Genomic DNA, 20604 nt, shown 5'->3' on the forward strand with positions numbered 1-20604 from the left:
ACGGGCGAGGCTGCTCGTGGCTGCGAGGATTTATCGCCCAAAACACGAGCACTTGCTCGAAGGTAGCGCCGGGGCAAGAGGAGAGGCAGAGCTCAGCTGAGCCAGCTGCTGGGATAAGTTTAACGGCACGCTTCGGATCTGGAATTTCCTCTGCAATGTTTACAAGAAAAAAAAAAAATCACAAAAAACTTCCCGCCCCCCCCCCCCCCAGCGCACCATCCTGATGCTGCCCAGAGCCTCTTCCTCCTCTCTGCCTCTCAGAAAAAAAAAAAAAAAAAAGAGACAGAGAGAGCAGGAGGGAGGAGTGGGAGAGAGGAGGAGAGAGGGAGAAAGTGAGCTCACGTTCACACATTGGGGAAGAGGCTGGTCTTGCAATGCCTTTGAATATTTTACTTTTCGGCAGTTTCCCATCAGTCAGCCGCACGCACCCAGGCTGAGCTGAGGCTCGCCACAGCCATGGGCAGCACGGGGAGACCTGAGGTCTAACCGCAGGCACCCGACCTCGGGGATATTCTCTAAAAGCACACAGACAGGCAGGCAGGCAGCGCACGCTGCGCTCGCACAGCCGGCAGAGCCGCCAGCGCCCGCGCGGCCGCCGAGCAGACACCTTTTCTCTTCTCGCAGGAGATCCCCGCGCACACTCACACGCATCTCCCCGAGCCTCCTCCTGGCTTCCCGGAGGATCGTGCCGGCTGCTTCCCATGGAGAAAGTCCAGGGAGAAATGGAGATTGAGAGGTGGGAAAGAAGTGAAGAGATCTCGGAGGCGGAAAAGAAGGTGATTCAAGAGACATGGAGCAGAGTATACGCAAACTGCGAGGACGTTGGGGTCTCCGTGCTCATCAGGTATTTAAAAAAAATAAATAAAAATAAAAAGAAGCGGATCCAAGCGAATCCCTTTATAGCTAAGAAAGAGGCAGAACAATATATAGAACTGGAATGCGATGAATGACAGCGAGTGGGGAGCTTGCTCGGTGCATCGCTTGGCTCGGCGCAGGGACGGTTTCACAGCACTCCTCTGATTTCAACACGTTCGAGCCGGGGGGCGGCGGCGGGGGGAGCGGGGGAGCCTCTCTGCGGGGACTTTGTGGGAAGCTGCTTCCCTCGGAAAGGTCACCTTAGCCTGCGCGCGGAGGTGGGGAAGCGCAGAGGAGGGAGAGAGGCGGCGGGCTCGGCTCGCCGGGGCTGGGTTGGTTTTGTTGTGGGTATTTTATTTTGTTTCCCCCCTTCCCCCCCCCCCCCCAAATAGATCCGTGCGGATGGCTTTGGTACGTACCAGGCTGGCGGGTGAAATAATGCAAGTTGGGAGCCAAGACAAAACCCAAGCAGGTGTCTCCGAGGGCACCATCTGTCCCTCCGGCGGCAGCGTCGGCGGGAAGGAGAGCGCCGAAGTTGGCTGCGGGAGGGGGTGCGGAGGGCACAGGCCGGGGGGGCAGCAGGACCAGGGGGGCAGGGACCGAGAAGGACCAGGAGCAGGGCACGGGGCATTGCCTGAAGTATGGGGCATCGTCTGGTGGCTCGGAGCATCCCCCATGGCTTGGAGCATCGCCCGATGGCTCGGAGCATCGCCCCACGGCACGGAGCATCCCGCACCAGCGTGGGGCCGGGTGGCAGAGAGATGGGCAAGTGGAAAGCCCCTGGGCTGTGCCGAAAGCAAAAAGGGGAAAAGGCTCCGTGGGGGGAAATAGGGGCAGGAGGGGTTTCTTGTCCCTGACCGGCCATTGTTCGGGGTGCGACCCGTGCCTGGGGAAGGCGCCGAGGTGAATCCCGCGGGGCTACAGGGATGCTGAGCGCTCGCGGTGTTGGTGGTGCTGAGCATCAAGCCTTTATCTTATTTAAAAGGGGAGAGGAGGACGGGCAGAGGCGCAGGCGAGCTGCCTGCACTGACCTGTTGGCGGGCAGCAGAGGGGCTCCCTGGAGCCACAGACCTCCAGCACCCACCACCCACCGGGGGAACAGCAAAGCAGGGATCTCCCCGGGCAGGCTCCCGCTGCCAGCACCCAGCCCCATGCACCCCAGAGAGGGGACGGGGCTGTGACCTCCCCCTGTGCCCCCACAGTGGGGCTCTGTGCGTGGAGAGCCCCTCGTGTGCATGCACTTTTATTAACAGCCAACCAAAAGTTTTCCAGGGGCTGAGAGCTGGTGTGCCGAGCCCACAGGAGCTGCAGAGCACAGCGGGGTTTCCATCTGCCACTTTGTAGGCTCAGCACCTAAATCTTACCCACAGCTTTACCCACAAGCAGCACAGAGCCTGGGGAACCAAACCCCCAAGGCCTGGCATGAAGCCTGCACGTGGCAGAGGTCTGGGGGAAGCTAAATTCCCTTTTTCCATGCCCCTTTTCCCGTTCCTGTGAGCTTCAGCACACGGCAGGGGGAGAGGAGGTGGGAGAGAGCAGATAATGGGGTGTGGGGGTCCCTGCTACTGTCATTTCCCCGCTCCTTACAGAAGGGCAGAGCCCCGTGCAGCAGCCAGGATGGCAGTGCCAGTGTCAGAAAGAGGTGGGCAGGATTTGGCCAGAAGCTGTGCATGGCCAGCTCCTCGCCCTGGGAAAATCCCTCGTGGGGATATGCCCAGGGCGGCTCCGTGCTGTCGGTGTCCCCACGGCCCTGTGACAAGCTCGGAGCAGGGCTGGGGACGAGGACAGCGAGGTGCGGCAGCGAGGACCACGTGGCCGAGCTCTGATCCTGACTGAAACTCTCCCAGCACAAGTTTCTGGTCCGGGTTTCTTGTCCCCAGGGAGAGCTGTGGCACCGTGCTGAGGGGCGTCCCCAAATGCCAGCGGGGCAGGACAGAGCTGGCACCTGGGATGAACTGGGGCTCACTGGGAGCCTTACCACGGGCCTGCTACCTGCCCTGGTGATCCCAGCCCTGCTCCCTCACCGGGGCATCTCTGGGATGCCTCAGGTGGGGTCTGCGCTTTCAGGCAGAAATGGGAGTGCCAGAAGGTGGCTTGGGGAGAGGGGCAGAGGCTGCACGGCCATGGGTCCCTCCCCGGCATGACCCCCATGTGCAGCCCCATAAAGCCCGGCAGATCGATCAGAAGCCATATTTCTGTTGTTGGGGCAGTGGCCAGGGAGTTGTACTCGTCTTGTCGTGGAGGCTCCCACCCCATGCGTCTGCTCTGCCCCCAGTCCATGCCCTAGAAGATGCTCGGGGCAGGGAGCGACCATTTGCCATGCATATGGGGCTTAGAAATAAAGGGTCAAAACCAAGCTGGGGCCTGATCCTGTGCCCCCCGGGGCAGAGAGGCAGTGATGCCCACCCAAAACCCAGACACAGGGTGGGGGGGGTCCCGCAGGGAACCTACAGCACATCTCAGCGCAGCTCCCTCCTCTCCGTCCCAGCATTTCCACTTTTATCCTCCCAGCCTCCGCTTGGCAGCTGGGGAAACTGAGGCACGGGGTCACACCCGGCGGGCTCCCAGCCCTGGTGGCTGCGGCAGAGGGGTCCCTTCCAGCGGCACAGCGGGGTCCTGAGCTCACGGGGTCCAGTGGGACGTGAACAGGAATAATGGGGACTTCTGGCTGAGCGGCCACCGGGCCATGGGAATGTGCACCGTGCGGTTAGATCTGTCGCTAATTGACAGTTCCCTCGGTGGGGGAGCCTCGCTCCGGAGGAAGCACAGACTCCTCATCTTCCTCCTCCTCCTCGGGAGCTCGGGGCCCTCTGCGGGTAACGCTGCTGGGATCCATTTCGCAGCAGCTGCCTTAACGCTTGCTGGGGCTGGGGCTGGTTTTGGGGTCGGGGCTGGATGGGGCTCCAGACCCCCGACCTGCACATTTGGGGTTTTATTTTGGCTGGGTCACTCCGGCCAGCACAGCCAGCAGACCAGAGCTGATGTTCACGTGTGTCTTCCCCATGCCCCCAGGCACATCGCCGTGCCTCAGTTTCCCCACCCGTAATTGAGGAATCAGTTCTTTCTGGAAAACTCTCCCAGTTGGGGACCTCGTGGTGGAGGAGCCTGGGCGCAGAGCTCCGGCATCTGCTCAGAGCCCCCCGGCGCCCACGCAGCAGCCGAGTGCCCGACACGAGAGGGGCTGAGCACTGCTGGGGCTCGGGGTCCCGGCTCCTTCGCAGCCCCTGACGAAGCCTGGGAAGCCATAAAAGCCCCCCGTGTCCTGCCGGCCGCACACGGCCGCTCCCACACCCACACACACGCTCTGCGGTCACGGATGTAGGACCACAAAACTTTATGGATCCCCCCGGGCTCGTGGGGATGAAAGTCAGGGACAGTTCCCATTAGTCAAACCCACACCGAATGCGAGAGCTGTGCCGTGTCCTGGGGGGGTTCTCCCTTCCCCTTCCCCTTCCCCTGTCACTGCTCCAGACCCACTGTCACCTTTCCACATTTCCAAATTTTTTTGCCTTCTCCATCCCTCCATCACTGCTCCCCCTCTCAGACACGAAGCAGAGGTGTAGGAGGGGCAGAGAAGGCAGAATCAGGCCCCCAGATTTCGGCAGCTGCTTGTCTGAGCTGACACACCTGGCCCCCGACGGTCTGCAAAGAGCTTTGAAATGGAAAAGCGCTCCTTACGCGCCTGGCGCCGTCCTAAGAATTGGGAGAAAATACCAAAGAGCTTGAGTAATCACTCTGCTGGGTGGAAAAAATGGTCTGGTATTTTTCAGCTGGCTGAATTGATTAAACAGGTTGAAGCCCCCACATTAAACGAGCTGAATCCACAAATTAAATGGGTTGGAGCCCCCAAATTAAATGGGTTGAGTCACTAAATTAAATGGGTTGAATCCCCAAATTAAACGGGTTGAATATCCCAAATTAAATAGGTTGAAGCCCCCCAAATTAAACGGGCTGAAGCCCCCAAAATGGCATTTAAAGGCACAATCCTGCAGCTGCTGCCCGAAGCTGACGTGCGCTGTGTTCAGGCGTGCCTTGGGGCAAGGAGCCCCTCTCTGGCTGCCGGATGGTAAATTTTCGGAGCAAAGCAGCTCGCCGAGATCCCTCCCTGAAATATTTTGTCGGGAAGGGGCCCAGAGCCAAGCCTGACCCCCTGGTGGGGATGTCCCCGTCCCACAGCACATCACACGCTCGTGAATCATTGCGACCCATCTGAATTGATGTTTTTTTGAAGGAAAGGCCGGACGGAGACCAACAGGACTCTGCTCTGGTACTGAGGGCAGGCAAGAGGAAGGTTTTTTTATATGGCAGCCCCCCAGGAGGTAGAAAAAGGGGAGGGTGCTCGATGGTGCCTTTGGTTCATGGCTGTGTGTCCTGTGGGACTGCGGCACTCTTTGGGATTCTCAGGGGGTACGTGGCTGCACGGGCATCCCCACGTCCCCAAGGCCATGGGGAGGTCCTGGGGGGACCCCAAAGCACCCCATGGGGACCAGGGACCTGCAGGTGGGACCGATGTGGCCGTCCCTGTGCGGTGCCACTGCCATAAGCAGGAGAGGCTGGGATGTGTGCGTGGAGGAGCTGAGGATGATGCTGAAGATAAAGGCTCTGGGAGATGGGGATGTGGGAAACTGAAGGGCGGTGGGAAAGCCATGCTGGCTTTCTTAATTTGTTCATCTGATGCTCTCCTCGCCCTCGGTCCCAGGGTTTGCCTGAGAGGCTGAATTCCCGCATGTGATGGGGCAAGCAGCGAGGACGGGGGGGCTGCGAGCTGGGCACAGCAGGCAGGATGAGTGCCAGGGGTCGCTGCCTTTTCCCCAAACCTCCCTGGGCTTCATCGGGACATCCCGGCCCCTTTGCTCCCTTCCTCTGCTAACACACGCAGTGCCCGGCAGCCCTGGCCCCAAAAACAAGCCGATAGACTGCAGGTTGAGCATGAAAGCACCATGAAAATCCAACAAAAAGTCTCCAAGTGCTCCCCGCTTCTGTATGAAGTCCCCCTCGGGGACTCAGGGCTTGGTGCTGATTTTTCCCTGCAGTTTGCCAGGTAAATGAAGCACCGAGGTTTTGAGGATGACGAAGCACCCGGGGTCCTGCTTCCAGCTGGAGCTCGGAGCGCAGGCAAGGAAGGAAACGGCCGGGTTTGAAGATTTTCTCCCTGCTCGGTTTGCCCTGCAGGGATGGGCAGAGGGAGGAAGATGGGGAAAGGCGAGGCGAGGCAGCACCGCCGCGTCTGAGCACAAAACAGGTTCATGGGGACGGCGTGGTTTGCACCTTAATTATTTCCTTTGGCTCTGCCGCCGGGAAGGACTGCGTCCTTAAAGTTGTTAGAAGGGCAAAAGAGGGAGGAAGGCAGCTCTGACATCCTGTCCGCCCCGTCCAGATGTAGCTCCCAGGGAACAAATTAGCGGGCGCAGAACGGGATCGCTTAAAAAGAAATTTAATGAGATCGGTATTCAGGCATCTGCTTTCCATCAATCATAATTTTGTGTGATATGCAATGGTAAATGTCATATTTTTAATGACTCCGGTGAAGAAAAAAGCCCCAAACATACACGCACGCAACGAGCCAACAAAATTCCAGAGCCTGAGATGTTTGAACTCAAAAAATGTTCTGTAGATGGGGAAAAAAAACACAACAAACACCTCTTCTAATTCAGTATTGTTTGAGTTATTTTATTTCTTCCTCTTCTTTTTTTTTTTTTTTGTTCTCCTTCCCTCTGGTTATATTTAACCTCTGTGTTACATTAATCTTCTCTGTTTATTAAGCAAGAGAGGCTCGCTCCCTCTCTTGGCCTGGCCCCGCAGACATTTCCTCGCGGGGCTTTGGGGTCGGATCCATCCCCGCTGCCAGCGGAGCCCACGGGGGAGGCAGGGAGGTGCCAGCGATGCCGTGGGTGAGGTCAGAGCCTCCGCTGGTGCTGCGGGAGGACACGGCCCTGGGGGCTCCTTTCGGCCCCTCTTTTTACTGGAGGATGCTGCGGCCCCTGGGGTCCTGCTGGCTGCAGTGTGATTTGTGCCAGGACTGTTTCCAAGCCCATACCCCGGGTCCTCGCATCGTGCCCGTGAGCTGGACCTAAATGGGGCTTTTGGGGGAACTTGGGAGGATGTCTGGGCAGCAGGAGGGGAAAATCCGTGAACGGGGACAGCCAAAACCCAAGCTCTGCCCTAGAAGGGCTGAGCATCCTCGATCTCGGTGCTGGCTCGAGCTGAAAGCTGGGGGCTGCAGGGAGGCTGGGGCACAGTGAAGGAAAATCTGTGGGATGCCAGGAGGGAGGCAGGACAGAAAACCCTTGGAGCAGGGAGGAACAACTGTCCTTCCCACCTCATCTCCCCCTTTCCACCTTCCTTCCTCCCCCATCCGTTCCGCCGCGCACTCTTCACACCTCCGGAACCTATTTTGGGGCCGCCTGATGAATCCCAGGTGCCTCGGGGAAGCGGCGGCGATCCGAGGGAGCAGGGACAGGCAGGGAGCAGCGGAACAAAGCAGCAAATGAGCCTGAGCCCCAGATTCCCACTGCCCGTGGAGTGGCGAGGGGGGACGAGGATCCCACCTGGTCCTGGGGGGAGGTAGGGATGGGTGGGGAAGGGGTGCGTGGTGCCTGGGGGCAGCTGCCTGCTTTGTTTGCCACAGCTGTGTTTCATTGGGGTTGATTGATCCCACGGAAAAGGGGGGTCCCCAGGTGCTCAGGGGCCAGGCTGGGTGCTTGGGGGCTGCCCTTGTGCAGCTGGAACTGGTTCCTGGCAGGGCTGTGAGTTTAGCACTGGGAACTCTGGGCTGAGACCTTGCTGGGGATCTCTGGTGAGATCTTTGGGGCTGGGGGCATCCTGGGCAGGCTCTTGGGGTGGGGGAGCTGGAAGGAAGCCCCTGGGCTCACAGCGGGACTGGGGTAGGGAGAGGCTGGCTGAGCTTTTGGTTTTGGAAACTTGTGTCTCGCTTTCTGAGCCAGGAAGTGGTGCTCTGATGTCTGGGGGGTGGATGCGGCGTCTGGCACGGCTGGGCTGAAGCCTCTGGGTATGATGATAAAGGTATGGATATGATGATAAAGAACTCAGCCGTGCCTCTGCTTTGTTGGTGAATATCCAGCTGGGATGCCCTCGTAGCAGATAGGGGAGGTCTGGGAGCAAGGTGTTACCCTCCTGATTTACCCTGCTGAATTCCCCTGGGAGCTCAATGAGAAGCCTGTGCCAAACTCGGTGGGGTCACTCCCAGCACCTCCACCTTTCCATTTTCTGCTTCGTCTCCTCACTGCACTTCGTGTCTGTCCTCTCTCTCTGAAGGTTTTTTGTCAACTTCCCGTCGGCCAAGCAGTACTTCAGCCAGTTCAAGCACATGGATGACACGCTGGAGATGGAGAGGAGCTTGCAGCTGCGTAAGCACGCCCAGCGGGTCATGGGGGCCATTAACACCGTGGTGGAGAACCTCAACGACCCGGAGAAGGTCTCCTCTGTCCTGGCCCTGGTGGGCAAGGCCCACGCCCTCAAGCACAAAGTGGAGCCCATCTACTTTAAGGTAAAGGATGGGAGCAAAAATATCTCGGGGGATGTTTTTGGAATTGGGGAGGGGGAGCGGTGGCGTGGAGGTGTTGCTTGTCCTCGTCCCGAGGCTGGAAGTTTGTGGGGTGCTCCCCACGTGGCTGTGCTTTCCCACCGAGATGCTGTCCTGTGCAGAGTACTGTTCCCAAATGCAGACGCTGATGGAGCACTGGGGTTTCAAGGACCTCTCCCCACCCACCGGTGTCCCGCAACCCCTTCCCACGTGGTCGTGGCTGTATGTCTGTCCCCTTGTCATGTTTTCTAGAAATCAAGCATGGTGGAGGCACTTAAAACACAAGAGGTGCCAAAATTAGGGGGATGCTTGAGAACACAAGCAGTGTCCCTTGTCCCATGCAGGCAGGGTACCTGCCCCGTCCCTTATCCCAGGGTGTTGAGACCCGACATCCTGCATCCACCCCGCAGAGGGCTGTCCTTCCCAGAACTCACCCACAGTGCTGAATTTCCTCAGGGAAAAAAAAGCTGATTTCAGTATTTTGCACTGCCTGAAAAGTTCATTAACCCCTTGCCCCCCCCCCCCCAGAAACTCACTGGTGTCCTGCTGGAGGTCATCTCCGAGGCGTACGGCAACGACTTCACCCCGGAGGCGCACGGTGCCTGGACCAAGATGCGGACCCTCATCTACACCCACGTCACGGCGGCATACAAGGAGGTGGGCTGGGCGCCGTACCCCAACGCCACCCTGTGAGGGACAGCGGGCACGGGCGAGGCGCGGGGAGGGGGTCGCTCACGCCAGGACCCCGCTCTGGTCTCTTCTCAAAGATCTTTCGCTCGGTCTGGGGAGCCCAGCGGGGCCGGCTCCGGGAGATGCCAAGTCATAATTTGATCTCTATAGGGTTTAAAAAAAATAATAAATCACAACGACAAGCCAAAAAGAACCACGAAGGGTGCGGGTGGGTCGGGGTGAAGCAGGGGGGTGCGTTGGTTGTGGGCTCCATCCTCCCATCCCAGCCCATCCATCACCGAATCCTGCGCTCACCACTGCTGCCACCGCGTCCCTCGGGCGAGCTGTGCCGAAAGGCAGCAACACGCAGCTCACCGGTGGGTGAAACCACCCTCGCTGTCCATGCAAAGCCCCTCGGGGAAACCCAGCTCCTTGCTTTTTTGGGATCCCTGGCTGCCCTCCCCACCACTGTGCTTTGCTTTGCCTGCACCGCTCCCCGCAGCCTCGCAGGGCTGCCCCGTGCCCTCTGCATCCCCAGGCCAGTGCTTGTTGCCCTCCTCACCCGCAGCTCTTGGCTGCCTGTTGCAGACCATCCCAGGGCTGCAGGGAGCAAGGGGACGGATGGATGTGCCACTTGGCCCCGTTGGGAGAGAGAAAAGGGATAGATGGGGCGCCTCTGGGCGGGTGCATGAGCCCACCCGCCTCCCTGCAGCTCCCACGGGGTCGATGCTGATGGCAGGGATGTGCGTGAGGATGGGTTCAGGTGGCACGTGTTGTGCCTTGGCCGTTGCCCACAGCCCTGGTGGCTCGTGTGCATATGTCTGTCTGTCCGGCAGGAACGTGGGGCGAGAAGGGGAATTTGGGGAATTGAGGGAGGGGAAAGATGAAGTGGCTGCAGCAGTGGGGATTCCTGGGGGTGAAGGAAGGTCCCTGCCCTGTTAAAATCAAAGCTTTTATGTAATGAATACTCCTGCCCTCTTGGTGAGACTGGGCTCCTCCAGATGAAGTGCCTGGTAGAAATCTGTCCATGCAGGAGGACCTCGTGGGCCCAGCAGTGCTCCCACCCATCGCAGCAGAAGGCTCCCCATGGGGCAGCCCCGTTACCTCCTGCACACGTGTTAGCTTTATAGAGTGCTTGGGGACCGGCTGGTGGGAGTTTGGGGTTGGAGCATCGTATTTAGCTAGGAAGCTTTGGCATCCTTGCCACCTGGTACTGCCCAAACTGTCCCTTACATTTAAAGGCAATGTCACCTATCTAAGTTTGTGTGGGTTAGCAGCCAGGAATTCCTGGTCTGCTCACCCACAGCTGGCTCCTCTCTTCTTTTAAACACCCCCAGGGAATCCTCTTTGCTTGTGTTGTTCAGGGTGTTTTGCTGCCTAAATGGTGACATGCCCTGGCCTTTCCCCTAACAAGCTGGACACGATCTGGAGAGGTCCCTGGGGCTCCTGTGCCTGCCAGCCCTGTGTGCCTGTTCCTACAGATGTTTTGGGGGTTTCCCCTTCCTCCCTTCTCTGGCTGTAACAGGGCTTAGCCCTGGGTAGGTGGGAGCCCACACAGAGGGGCAAACACCAGCTCTGGAGGCTTTCTCGCATCCTCTGAGCTTGGTTATGTGCAGCCTGGAGTTTGTCCTATTGCCCCCTGGCTTTAGGCAAAGGGGAATTTGGGGAGGACCCAGAGCCCCTTGGTTGTGCTCCCGCACCTTCCTGGCTCGCAGCCTGTCCTGGGCTGTGAAGTGAGCCAGCAGGAGAGCCTTTGGCCTCTCAGAGAGGCAGAGTGAGGGGGGAGAAAGCTGCCAGGAGGAGGAAGAGGAGGATTTCCACCGAAGAGCAGGATGCCGAGGTCTGCCTGAACCAGGGAGGCACACTGCAGCCTGAAAGCAGCCTTAGGAAGGTGGGCATGGGGCGAGGAGGGGAACTGCCCCCGAAGCAGGGTCCCTGACAGTCGGCATCCCTGAATTTTGGCCCACCAACGTGCACCCCTAAAGGTGCCAGCACCTTCTGGCTCAGCTCTGAGCATCCAAGCAGCTGCTCACCACTTGCAGAGGCACCTTTCAACCATCAGCTGTGCTCGCAGCTGGCCGCTGTCAGGATCAGGCCCTTGCAGATGGGAAAAGACCTGGTCAGTCACAGGCTTTGCTCCAGCACAAAGCAGAGAGCAATCACTTGGATTGGGACAAAGTTTTTTTTGTGCGTGCATCACCAGGCTCTCACAAGTGCAGTTGCACTGACCTCTGCCAAATCCTCGGGGCCAGCCAGGCGTGTTTTTGCCAAGTTCAGTACTCTCCGTGCTCTGTGGATGCTGGGCCGTATGGGGATGTTTCATCTTTAGACAAAAGTTCACGTGTTAACCTTTGAGGTTAATATTCTTCAGGCAGAAATTTTATTTTGGGGTGGAAACCTTTCCTCTGCTCTCCCTTCCCTCGACCAAAACCAGGCTAAGCTGTGGCCCTGCAGAAATCAGAGAAAATTTTTCCAGCTAGAAAGAAATGGGGGCGTTTGCTCCGTGGCTGGGCTTGGGGATGGGGATGCTCTACCGAGTGCCAAGGGCCCCTCTCCATCGGCTCCAGCTGGATGTGGTTTGAGGGGAGGTGATGGTGGGGAGGCCACCAAGTCCCCGTGTTCACTTCTGATCCACCTGTGTGCCCGGGCTTTGGGGGAGCAGCCAGGAGCAGTGAGGTCCCCATGCCTCAAAGCCATTGACCAGGTGCCTGCAGGGACCCTCGTGTCTGCCCCAGCTCCTGGTGAGACTTTGGGACCCCAGGGGTGGCTCAGGCTGGGGACAGCCCTGTCCCCAAGGGCTTGGACAACCGTCTCTTAACGTGGCCATCCCAGGTTAGGGATGAAGTTAGGTGGGCTTGGGGTCTGAGCCTGGCTTAGCCCTGTCCCCACTGGTGCCCCCTGCTCTTCAGACATCACCCCCAGAGCTGCAGGACCTTGGGACATTGTTTGGTTTCTTCTTTTTTTTCCCCCTCTGTTTAGTTTATTCTTTTTTTTTCCCCCTCCATGCCTGGAAAAACTGGCCCATGGCTGCATGTGTGCACGCATGTGTGTGTTGGGCTTGTTTATTTTCCAGACATACTTTTCTAAACCAAATCCAGATGTGTACAGCTGCTATCCCTCGAGGATCCACCCCATCAGCCAAATTGCGAGCCACTCAAATATATGCAAACAAAACATGTTTATTTTACCAGCTCTGTAGGAAGTAAAAATGAAGCGGGGAAGGTGGCCAGGGCAGAGCTCGCTTGGGGAAGAGACAGAGATAAAGCGAACGCCCCCGCTCTGCCGCCCTCAGCAAAGCAGACATGGCTTAAATCGGGAAAATTGTCATCTGGGGAGAGATGAAAATGAACAGAAAAAGGAAAAAATATCATTCCAGAGTGACAGAGGGATGAAAAATGCAGTGGGGAAGAGCGGAAAGGGAGGGCAGGGTTTGGCTCTCCAGTGTGCGCACGCGTGCGCAGCTGCTCGGTGTCACAGCCAGCTGGCAGATGGTGGCCGTCCTGTCCTCCAGGAAGTGTGGCACTCCGCCTCCCCACGTGCCCCCATGCCCCCCATGAGCCTGCCATGCTCAGAGCTGCCACCCCTGGCACTAGGGCAGGATGTGGCCCCTCGTTCATACAGCAGCTTGGTGCTGCTGGCTTAGCCTCAGCGCTAGGCTTGGACCTGTGAGCCAGTGGGAAAGGTTTGTGCCCCCATCAGCAGGATGAATGCTGAGCTGGAGGGGTGGGATTCAGCACCCCCAGGGCAGGACCTGGCCCCAGGCATCTCCTCTTGGCTCCCTTTGGGGACACCCAACTTGTGTCCCCCTCCCTAGTTTGGCACAGCATTTGGTCGGCTGGAGCTGGGCGCTCCGTGCCCGAGGACAGCGGGAGCGTTGGGTTCGGGATGGGACACAGACCCCGTCCACCCCATCCCCTCACCACCATAGCTAGTGCATACATAGCTGCGTCTCATTCACACCCATGCCTAGAGAGAGAGACTCCAACTCCACCAGAGACAAGGAGCCCCAAGGACCTTGTGCCCCCTCCATCACCTCCCTGCAGGGCCGGGGAGCCCGGCCACGTCCTTACCCTTGTGCTTCGATCCAGCACAGGGGGCTGGGACCCCTCGCTCCCCAGGGACCTGCCCGGAGACTCCAGCAGGGACCAGAATTTGGCCACCAGAGCTCAGCCCTGGTGTGCCGGTGCCCGTGCGAGGACAGCTCAGGGCCACCTGCGGCGGCACCGGGGAGGCAGGCGAGGACGGGAACGCAGCCACCGCACCGCGGACCGACTTCGGGAGGGATAAAGCTGCCCGCGTGGCTCTGACCCGTCCAACGGGCTGTGCCGCTAACTATTCTCCATAGCTGAAGTTGTCTCTAATCGTTAGTTTGTCCGAAGCCGTCCCCCAGTGACCCACAGACGTGAGCCGGCGCGCTCTGATGTAGCTCTGTGTCTGTACCGTTACCGATGCTGCTGCGGATGCTCTTCATGTACGTGTTTCTCGGCGCTTCCGTGCTGGTTTTATACATGCCGTCTAGTGTATGATGGATGTAACTGGTTTTTTTTTTCCTTTTTGTAGGTTTTTAGTATGTTTGTAACCAGACAGAATGGTGTTATTAAACTGAAACTTGTATCTTCAGTGGATAAATTGATCAAAACCCTGCAGCTCGTCCTGGTTTCTTTCCCGCAGGGTGGTAGCGATGCTGGTGGGCTGCAGCCATCCTGTCGGGGGCTTGGGGGCTGCCCCGTGGGTGCCTGCACAGTGGGGGACCAGTGATGCAGCCTCATGGACAGAAATCAGTAGCGAAGGGAGGAGATTTGCCCTTCACCCCCCTTCTATCTAGGGCTGGTGGAGGTGCCCGAGGGGCCCCTGTTTCCATCCCTGCTGCAGGAAGCAGTGGGGCAGGGTTGGAAGGGAAACCCCCAGAGGTGATTGCCATGAGAGGCAGCAGCCAGGACCAGGACTAGGACCAGGAGGTGATTCCCAGCCTGTAGGAATAACAAACAGCTCCCCGAGCAGCAGAAGCCAGGGTCTTTGCTCCATCCCTGGTGGCTCCTCATGTGCCTTGCGCTGTGTCTGAGTCCTGCTGCGGTGGGACGGGTCCCAGCACGGTGCAGTTTCCCTCTGGGGTCTTTCCAGCTCCCTGCTGTGCAGAACAGGCTCATGATGCATTTGAGATCATCGTCAGATTTGGTTGATAGTGGCCAATTTGGTTGATAGTGGCCAACTTGTCCAAATGTTGCTGGTGGAGGATGGGTAAGAGGCAGCCAGATGCACGTTATTGTCCCGTAAGCCTCATTTCCTCGAGATGCAGGGCTTGGAAAAGCCATCCAGGCGATCCCTTTTATTGTGCTTCTCTCTGCTACTGCCAATAAAAGTTCATCAGAACCAGAACGGGCTTCCAGGGGGGAAAACTCATCCCATGGGGGTGACAGAGACCCAGCACCTGGCCACAACCAGCTCAAAGGGGAGCACTCCCAGTTTAGGGTCCTGGTCTGAGGCTGAGGGTCTCGGCGAGGTCTGAGGTGGAGAAAGGAGGGGATCAGGGCCATAGCTGCTGCCCAGGGTCTCTGGGAGCCTGGTGGGTGTTCTGGGAGCCCAGTGCCACCCTTCTCCCCTTGGGTCAGGGCAGCAGTGAGGTTCTCCAGGCCCTGCAGACAGCAGGATAACTCTTGGGCTGGGTTCCCTGAGCAACATGGTCTGGCGTGGCCGTGCGAGGGGAGCCTGTTTCTTCCCCTACGGCTGATGGGACCCCAGTGACACCGTTCCTGGCACCCTGCAACACGTGGCCACAAAGCCAGGGGGCAGCTTAGCCACGGCCAGGCAGAAGGAAGCCAAAGGCCAGCACCTGCGGGGGAGCACCAGGTTCAATCCATCTTCTCCTGCTGCCTCTTTTTTGGGAAAATCATTCGGTGCTGTTACCACGATGAACAAGCCATCCTCAGAGTCTCTGCCGCATCCTGTGTGCACTTCCAGGTGGAAGGGAAGGGTCAGCAAAGCCTGCAGGTGCTGTGCTCCAGGTGGGAAACATCAGCTTGGAAACCAGGAGCGAAAGGATCGGGCAGCTCCGGGGGGCTTGCGGTGGGGCCATGAGGCTCCGGGACCTCCGTACGCCACTCTGAGACTACCCAGAGCCGGGGCTGACTGGAAACCACGAACACGGGGCTGGTTTTTTCCAGCGCCTGCTTGAAAAGGAGCTGGGAGCTTCATCATTACCTTGCCGAGAGAAAATATTTACACAGCCCTTCACTTCGCACTAATATTTACCCCCGGGTCCCGTCACTGGGGGTGGCTGTGACGATCGCGCCGTGACCCGAACCCAAACCCAAACCCAAAGGAGAGCAGAGGCGCCGCGGGAGGCTGAGGCTGGCGGTGTGCTGGGGGCTGCCGTGGGCACCTGGGTGCTGGGGCTGCGCCCTCCTCCTGCTGCCCTGTGCCTGGGAAATCCCAAAACGAAGCGTTGCCGCCCCGGGATGATTTTTTTCCAAGAAGAAACCCTTACCCCAGGGAGCAGAGGTTTTAGGAATTGCCCCGGTGGGGTTCTATGGGGTGGGGAATGGGGGGAGAGGGGAATTGGGTCACTGAGCCGTGGCATGGGGTGTGCTCCCAGCCTGTCCCTGCTGGCCGTGGGGTCTGCGAAGAGCTCAGCCAGCCCTGCCTGCGGGGAATGGGGGCTCCATGTGGGGTCCCGGGGGGCACATCCCCACCCTCTGCCCACCTCCTGCCCGCAGACAGGGATGGGGAGAGCCGGAGGTCGTCACAAGGGCCGGGCAGGAATACATCTGCAAGGCAGAGATAGCAGAGAGGCTGCAAGAACCGTGCTGTGCAAATAGTTATTAAAATGGTTATTAAAAAGCAGCCCTTGTGAGCTCTCAGCGAGGAGAAGCCCTTGGTCTGAGGAGCACAGGGGCACCCAAACCCAGTGCCAGGGGACGCTTTGTACCCCACCAGGTCCCCATCCCGGGGGACACAGGGCTGCAGACCAAACCCACGTGCTCCTGCTGACCCCCAAATTCCCCTTCTTATTCTCCATTGCCTTCAGAGAAGTAAAGTACAGGAGGAACCCTGTCTCCAGTCCTCCCCACGGCCACCCTCAACCCTGGGGGGGGGTTCGGAGCCGCCCGGATGGGGCCGCTGGGTGCTGGAGCGACGCCGCGGGGCCGGGGCGCAGCCGCCCTCGCGGGGCTGACACTAAGCAGGAGCACGGCCCTTCCTTCCTCGCCCGGCTCCTGCTCTGATATGGTTTATCTGAGCTGCGCCCAATGTAAACGCTGTCAGCGCGGGCCAAGATTAATTCCCGGGCCTTTGGCAGCCAAGGGATGCAGTCACAGCGCCGGGGGGAGGAAAGCGCATCGGAGAGAGAAAAATCCTCCGGGGTAATTCACAGCCAGGTTTCTCTTCTCACAGGCACTTCTGAGAGAGAGCAGAGCTGGGGGGCTTGCAGGGGGGCAAGAGGCTTCCTTCTCCTCCTCCTATTTCTCCTCCTCCTCCTCCCCCTCCTCCTCCTCCCCCTCCTTTTACCTTCTCCTCCTCCTCCTCCTTTTACCTTCTCCTCCTCCTCCTCCTCCTCCTCCTCCTTCTCCTTCTCCTTCTCCTTCTCCTTCTCCTTCTCATAAATAATATAAATAAATAATAATAAAAAAATTGATGAGTATATTTTCTTTAAGGGAAAGCTTCAGACGGTCACCTCACGGATGCTCTTTGCATGTTCCATCAGTTTTGAGGCTGGTGGTCCGAACAGACCTTGAAATAACCTAACCCCGGGGCTCTGTCCCGTCAGAGTGCTTTTGTATTTGAGCAGGACAGCCCAGGGATTTATTTTTTTTTAGGGACATTTTTCTAAGCAATAGTGCAAATCATTTACTTTCTTTTTTTGGATATTCCAATAAGTAACTACAAATATTTTCTCTCTTTTCATTGTTCTCCTGGTAAAGGGTAACAATAGGCCAGACACAAAGGGCAGCAGTGCGTGGACAGGGTAAATGGGTTTGCTTTAAACTTGGGGGGGGGGGGGGGGGGGAACAAAATAAAGAGAACATTTCTGGGGGGGAGACAAACGGAGCAGGAGGGTGAGCAGCTGCTGTCACCGCACCCCACAACGGACTTGTGGGATCTGAGGAAGAGCGAAGGAGGAAGAAAACCGGTGGCATGAGGGAACACCAAGCTGCGCGCTGCTTGGGGCTGGGCCATGAACTGCAGTTATACCACGCTCTACCAGTGTATTCTATCTCTGTCTGCATGTCGTCCTGTACATATGCCGAGGTCTCGGTGCCACCCAGCAGGTGCGTGGCCGTGTGTGACACCCAGCGGTGCCGCTGTCCCCCCGGGATGGTGATGCTGCCTGCTGCTCGCTGCCCGGCCGTGCCCTGCCTGCACGGATGGCGCCGGGATGCTGCCAGCACGCTGCTTCCCTCTGTCCCTCGTGGCGCTGTCCCCAGCTGGGTCACTGGGTGACAGCCGCGCTGGCTCTGCTGGTGATGAACAGGTGAAAAAAAGCAGGAATCGGGGCCTGGGAACTGGACCAGCAGCTGCAGGAACCCGGTTTTAAAATGATGCTCGTGATGACGGCTGGGGGGTGACAACCCACTGGTGCCATAAGGCAATGTGGGACCAGAGATGGCAGAGGGGTGCCTGCAGGGACGGGGTGTCCGCAGAGGCAGGGGTTCCTACAGGAAAGAGAGTTCCCATGGAGATGGGGTGCCCAGAGACATCGGGTGCCCAGAGATATCGGGTGCCCACAGATATCGGGTGCCCACGGAGAGGCCGGGTGCCCACAGAGACCGGGGTGCTGATGAGGATGCTCCGGGGAAGCAGCAGTTGTGACACTCCAGCCTTGCTCTCTGCCATCTCCCCTGGGGGAAAATGGGACCCTGCATGGGGGGATGCTGAACACTGCCCGGTCTGAGCCCTTCCTGTACCCTTGCCCCCACCAAAAGAGGCTGGAGAGGTTCCTGGGGGAGCGGAGGGGCTCAGCCACCATGGAAGCCCAGCGCAGAGGTGGAGGCTGTGGGCACCTGGATGCTCACGGAGGGCTCCGGGGAGCTGCGGAGCGGAGCTGCCAGCACGTACGAGGCCAGGCTCAGCAGGAGGAGCCGCGGGGAAGGCTGGATAAATAGCAGCAGGCGAGGAGGATTGCTTCGCAAAGGTCACCTCCTCCTCCGCACCGCTGCGCTTCACCCACTCCAATCCTGCCTCCTCCCCGTGCCACCACATCATGGGGGGCATGGGGCAGAGGTGGCATCTTCTGGTCCCCAGCCTCGACACCAAGCCAGGACATCCCCAGCTTTATCACCTGGCCAGGAATCATTCACAGGGGGAGGAAAATCCCCAGGGCTGGCCCATGGTCTGTGAGAGGCAGCAAAGGGAGCGGGCAGCTCCCAGCCCCTGCCCTGTCCTGCCCGGCTGCATTGCCCCAGAGACATACCAGAGTTTTTTTCCTTGGAAAGCAATAAAAGAGGGTGAAAACCCAGCAGGGGAGCTCCCAGCAGCCTGTCTTTGATTGCCAACCTTTAATTTCATTAGATATTGTTTTATTTCTGAGTGCTTCCCCACTGCAGGCTGGCCGAGGAGCGAGGGAGGGAGGAAACAGCACTCGAAGGGGGCACAAGTAGGATTTCCCCAGGCCCATGGGCTGGGGGGGGATGTGGCAGGGACAGGACCCAGGGGGGTCCCAGCACCTCTGGGGGCAGCAGCAGGGGTTCCCCAGCTGCCTGGGGCTGGAGGTGCCCAGGAACATCCCTGAATTCCCAAAGGGGGTAGAGCTGGGGCAGCCCCGAGCACGGCACGCGCAGGCGACGGTGCCAGCCCATTGTGCAGCAGGGGACAGGGGGGCGAGGACGCCGTGACAAGCTCTGAGGACAGCACAGGGGGGTGGCACCGCCACCACCAGCACCACGAGGCCAGCGGGAACGGCTCGGGGAGGGCTTCGCCCCCACACCAACATCCCAACACGGGGACGGAAAGCGTGGGCTGGGCGGCGGGGACAGCGGTGCCACCGCGCTGGGCACCCAGGGGACACACGTGGGGTGGATGCGGGTGCCACGAGGGTGCTGAGCACTGCCAGAGGCTGAGCATCCCCTGCTGCTGCGGGGAACGGCTCCCACCCCGCTCCCAGCAGCGCCTGCAGCGGCCATGGCCTGGCCTCTGCCGTCCGTGCCGGGAACGGCAGCGCTGCAGGCAGCGGGCCCCGGCACCGGCTGCGGGCAGCTCCTGGCCACGGCCATGCTGGTGGCACCGGTGGCTGCTGGTGGCACCAGGGACAGGAGGGATTTAACATGGGGATGTGCCCACGGGGGGTCCCACGAGCAGCTGAGGGCTGGTGGGGAGCCAGCGGGGGGGGAAATGTCCTGGGTTGAGGTGGTTTAGGAAGGGGTCGGTGTGTAGGGGAAATGAAAGCTTGGGGTGCAGCCCCAGGGCAGGAGCGTGGGGTTTGGGGACAGAAACAACAGGGTTATGAAAATGGGATATTTTACCCATCTTCGTGACTCTGAAATGCCAGCGGAGCTGGTGCCAGACCTCGGAGCCCCTCCACAGCTGCGGTCACCTCCCTGACACCGTCCCCATCCAGCCCGAGCATGCCCAGACCGGGGCCAGCCAGCACGGGGAGCGCAGCACCGCGTCCCCTCCCCGCGGCCCCCTCGGGGACAAGCCAGCCCCGGCACTTGCAGCCGGCCGCGTGGTGTCCCGGCACGCTGACTCAACACCCTCGGGTGACGCTGCACCCTTGGGGTTTTTTCGATCATTTGCTTCGCTTCCTTATTGCCCAACGCTCTGCTGGCCTGGGGGGGGGGACCCTGCGGGGTGTCCTCCTCCTGGGACCCTGGTGGCCAGCACGGGGCTCCCCTGAGGCAGGGCGCAGACCCCCGGCTCCACGCCTGGACCTGGCAGAGCAGAGGATTCCCCCTTCTCCACCCGCTTCCCAGCACAGCTTCAAAGGAGCCGGGAGGACCCGAAAGCTTTTTCCACCCACGTTCCCACGAGGAACCCAGAGCGAGTCTGCTGCCTGCTCATGCCGATGCCGTGCACCCAGGCTGGAGCTGATCTGCGAGCCCCAGGGACGCTTTCAGCACAACGCCGGTGGCGCAGCTGCGTGGCACGAGGTGTCCCTCTGTGGGGAGGTAAATGGAGAGGAAAAACGCAGATTTTAACTGCAAGGCGCAAAGTTCGTGCTTGGTCCTGGCTGGTGCTGGCCCCACCGAGCGCTGCCTGCCCTTGGCCAGCAGCAAGGTGGGAAGTGAGTTTTTATTTTATGGCAAAACCCAAAACGTTTCCCCATACCCAGACCAACCCACAAAGGTTTCAGCCCCCACGCCCAGCACCCAGTCTCACCATCAGGCGCGGGATGACTCTAAACACGAGACCGGTTTCTGAGAAAAGCGACTCGCTGCCCAGGCCGGGATGAGCAGAGGCATTTCCCCGGCAAATTCAGCCCTTCCCACTCCGGTCACTCCTCCGGGAGCACCTCCGAGAGCCCGGCTCTGCAGCCCCATAAATTCGTCATGCATTTACGGGGACGTGCCCGGCCCCGTGGTGCCATCCAGCTGTGCCTGCCCGCA

At 59.4% G+C, this 20604-nt stretch overlaps 1 protein-coding gene across 1 annotated transcript; it reads left to right on the forward strand.

The window, feature by feature from the left end:
• Positions 1–278: 278 nt before the first annotated feature.
• Positions 279–13709, forward strand: CYGB (cytoglobin). The gene is made up of 3 exons (XM_040530101.1): positions 279–844; positions 8131–8362; positions 8927–13709. The coding sequence occupies exons 1-3, from the start codon at positions 702–704 to the stop codon at positions 9089–9091; spliced, it is 540 nt and encodes a 179-aa protein (XP_040386035.1). The 5' UTR covers positions 279–701; the 3' UTR covers positions 9092–13709.
• Positions 13710–20604: the final 6895 nt, after the last annotated feature.

The sequence above is a fragment of the Cygnus olor genome, chromosome 18 (assembly GCF_009769625.2).
Source record: "Cygnus olor isolate bCygOlo1 chromosome 18, bCygOlo1.pri.v2, whole genome shotgun sequence".
NCBI lineage: Eukaryota > Metazoa > Chordata > Aves > Anseriformes > Anatidae > Cygnus > Cygnus olor.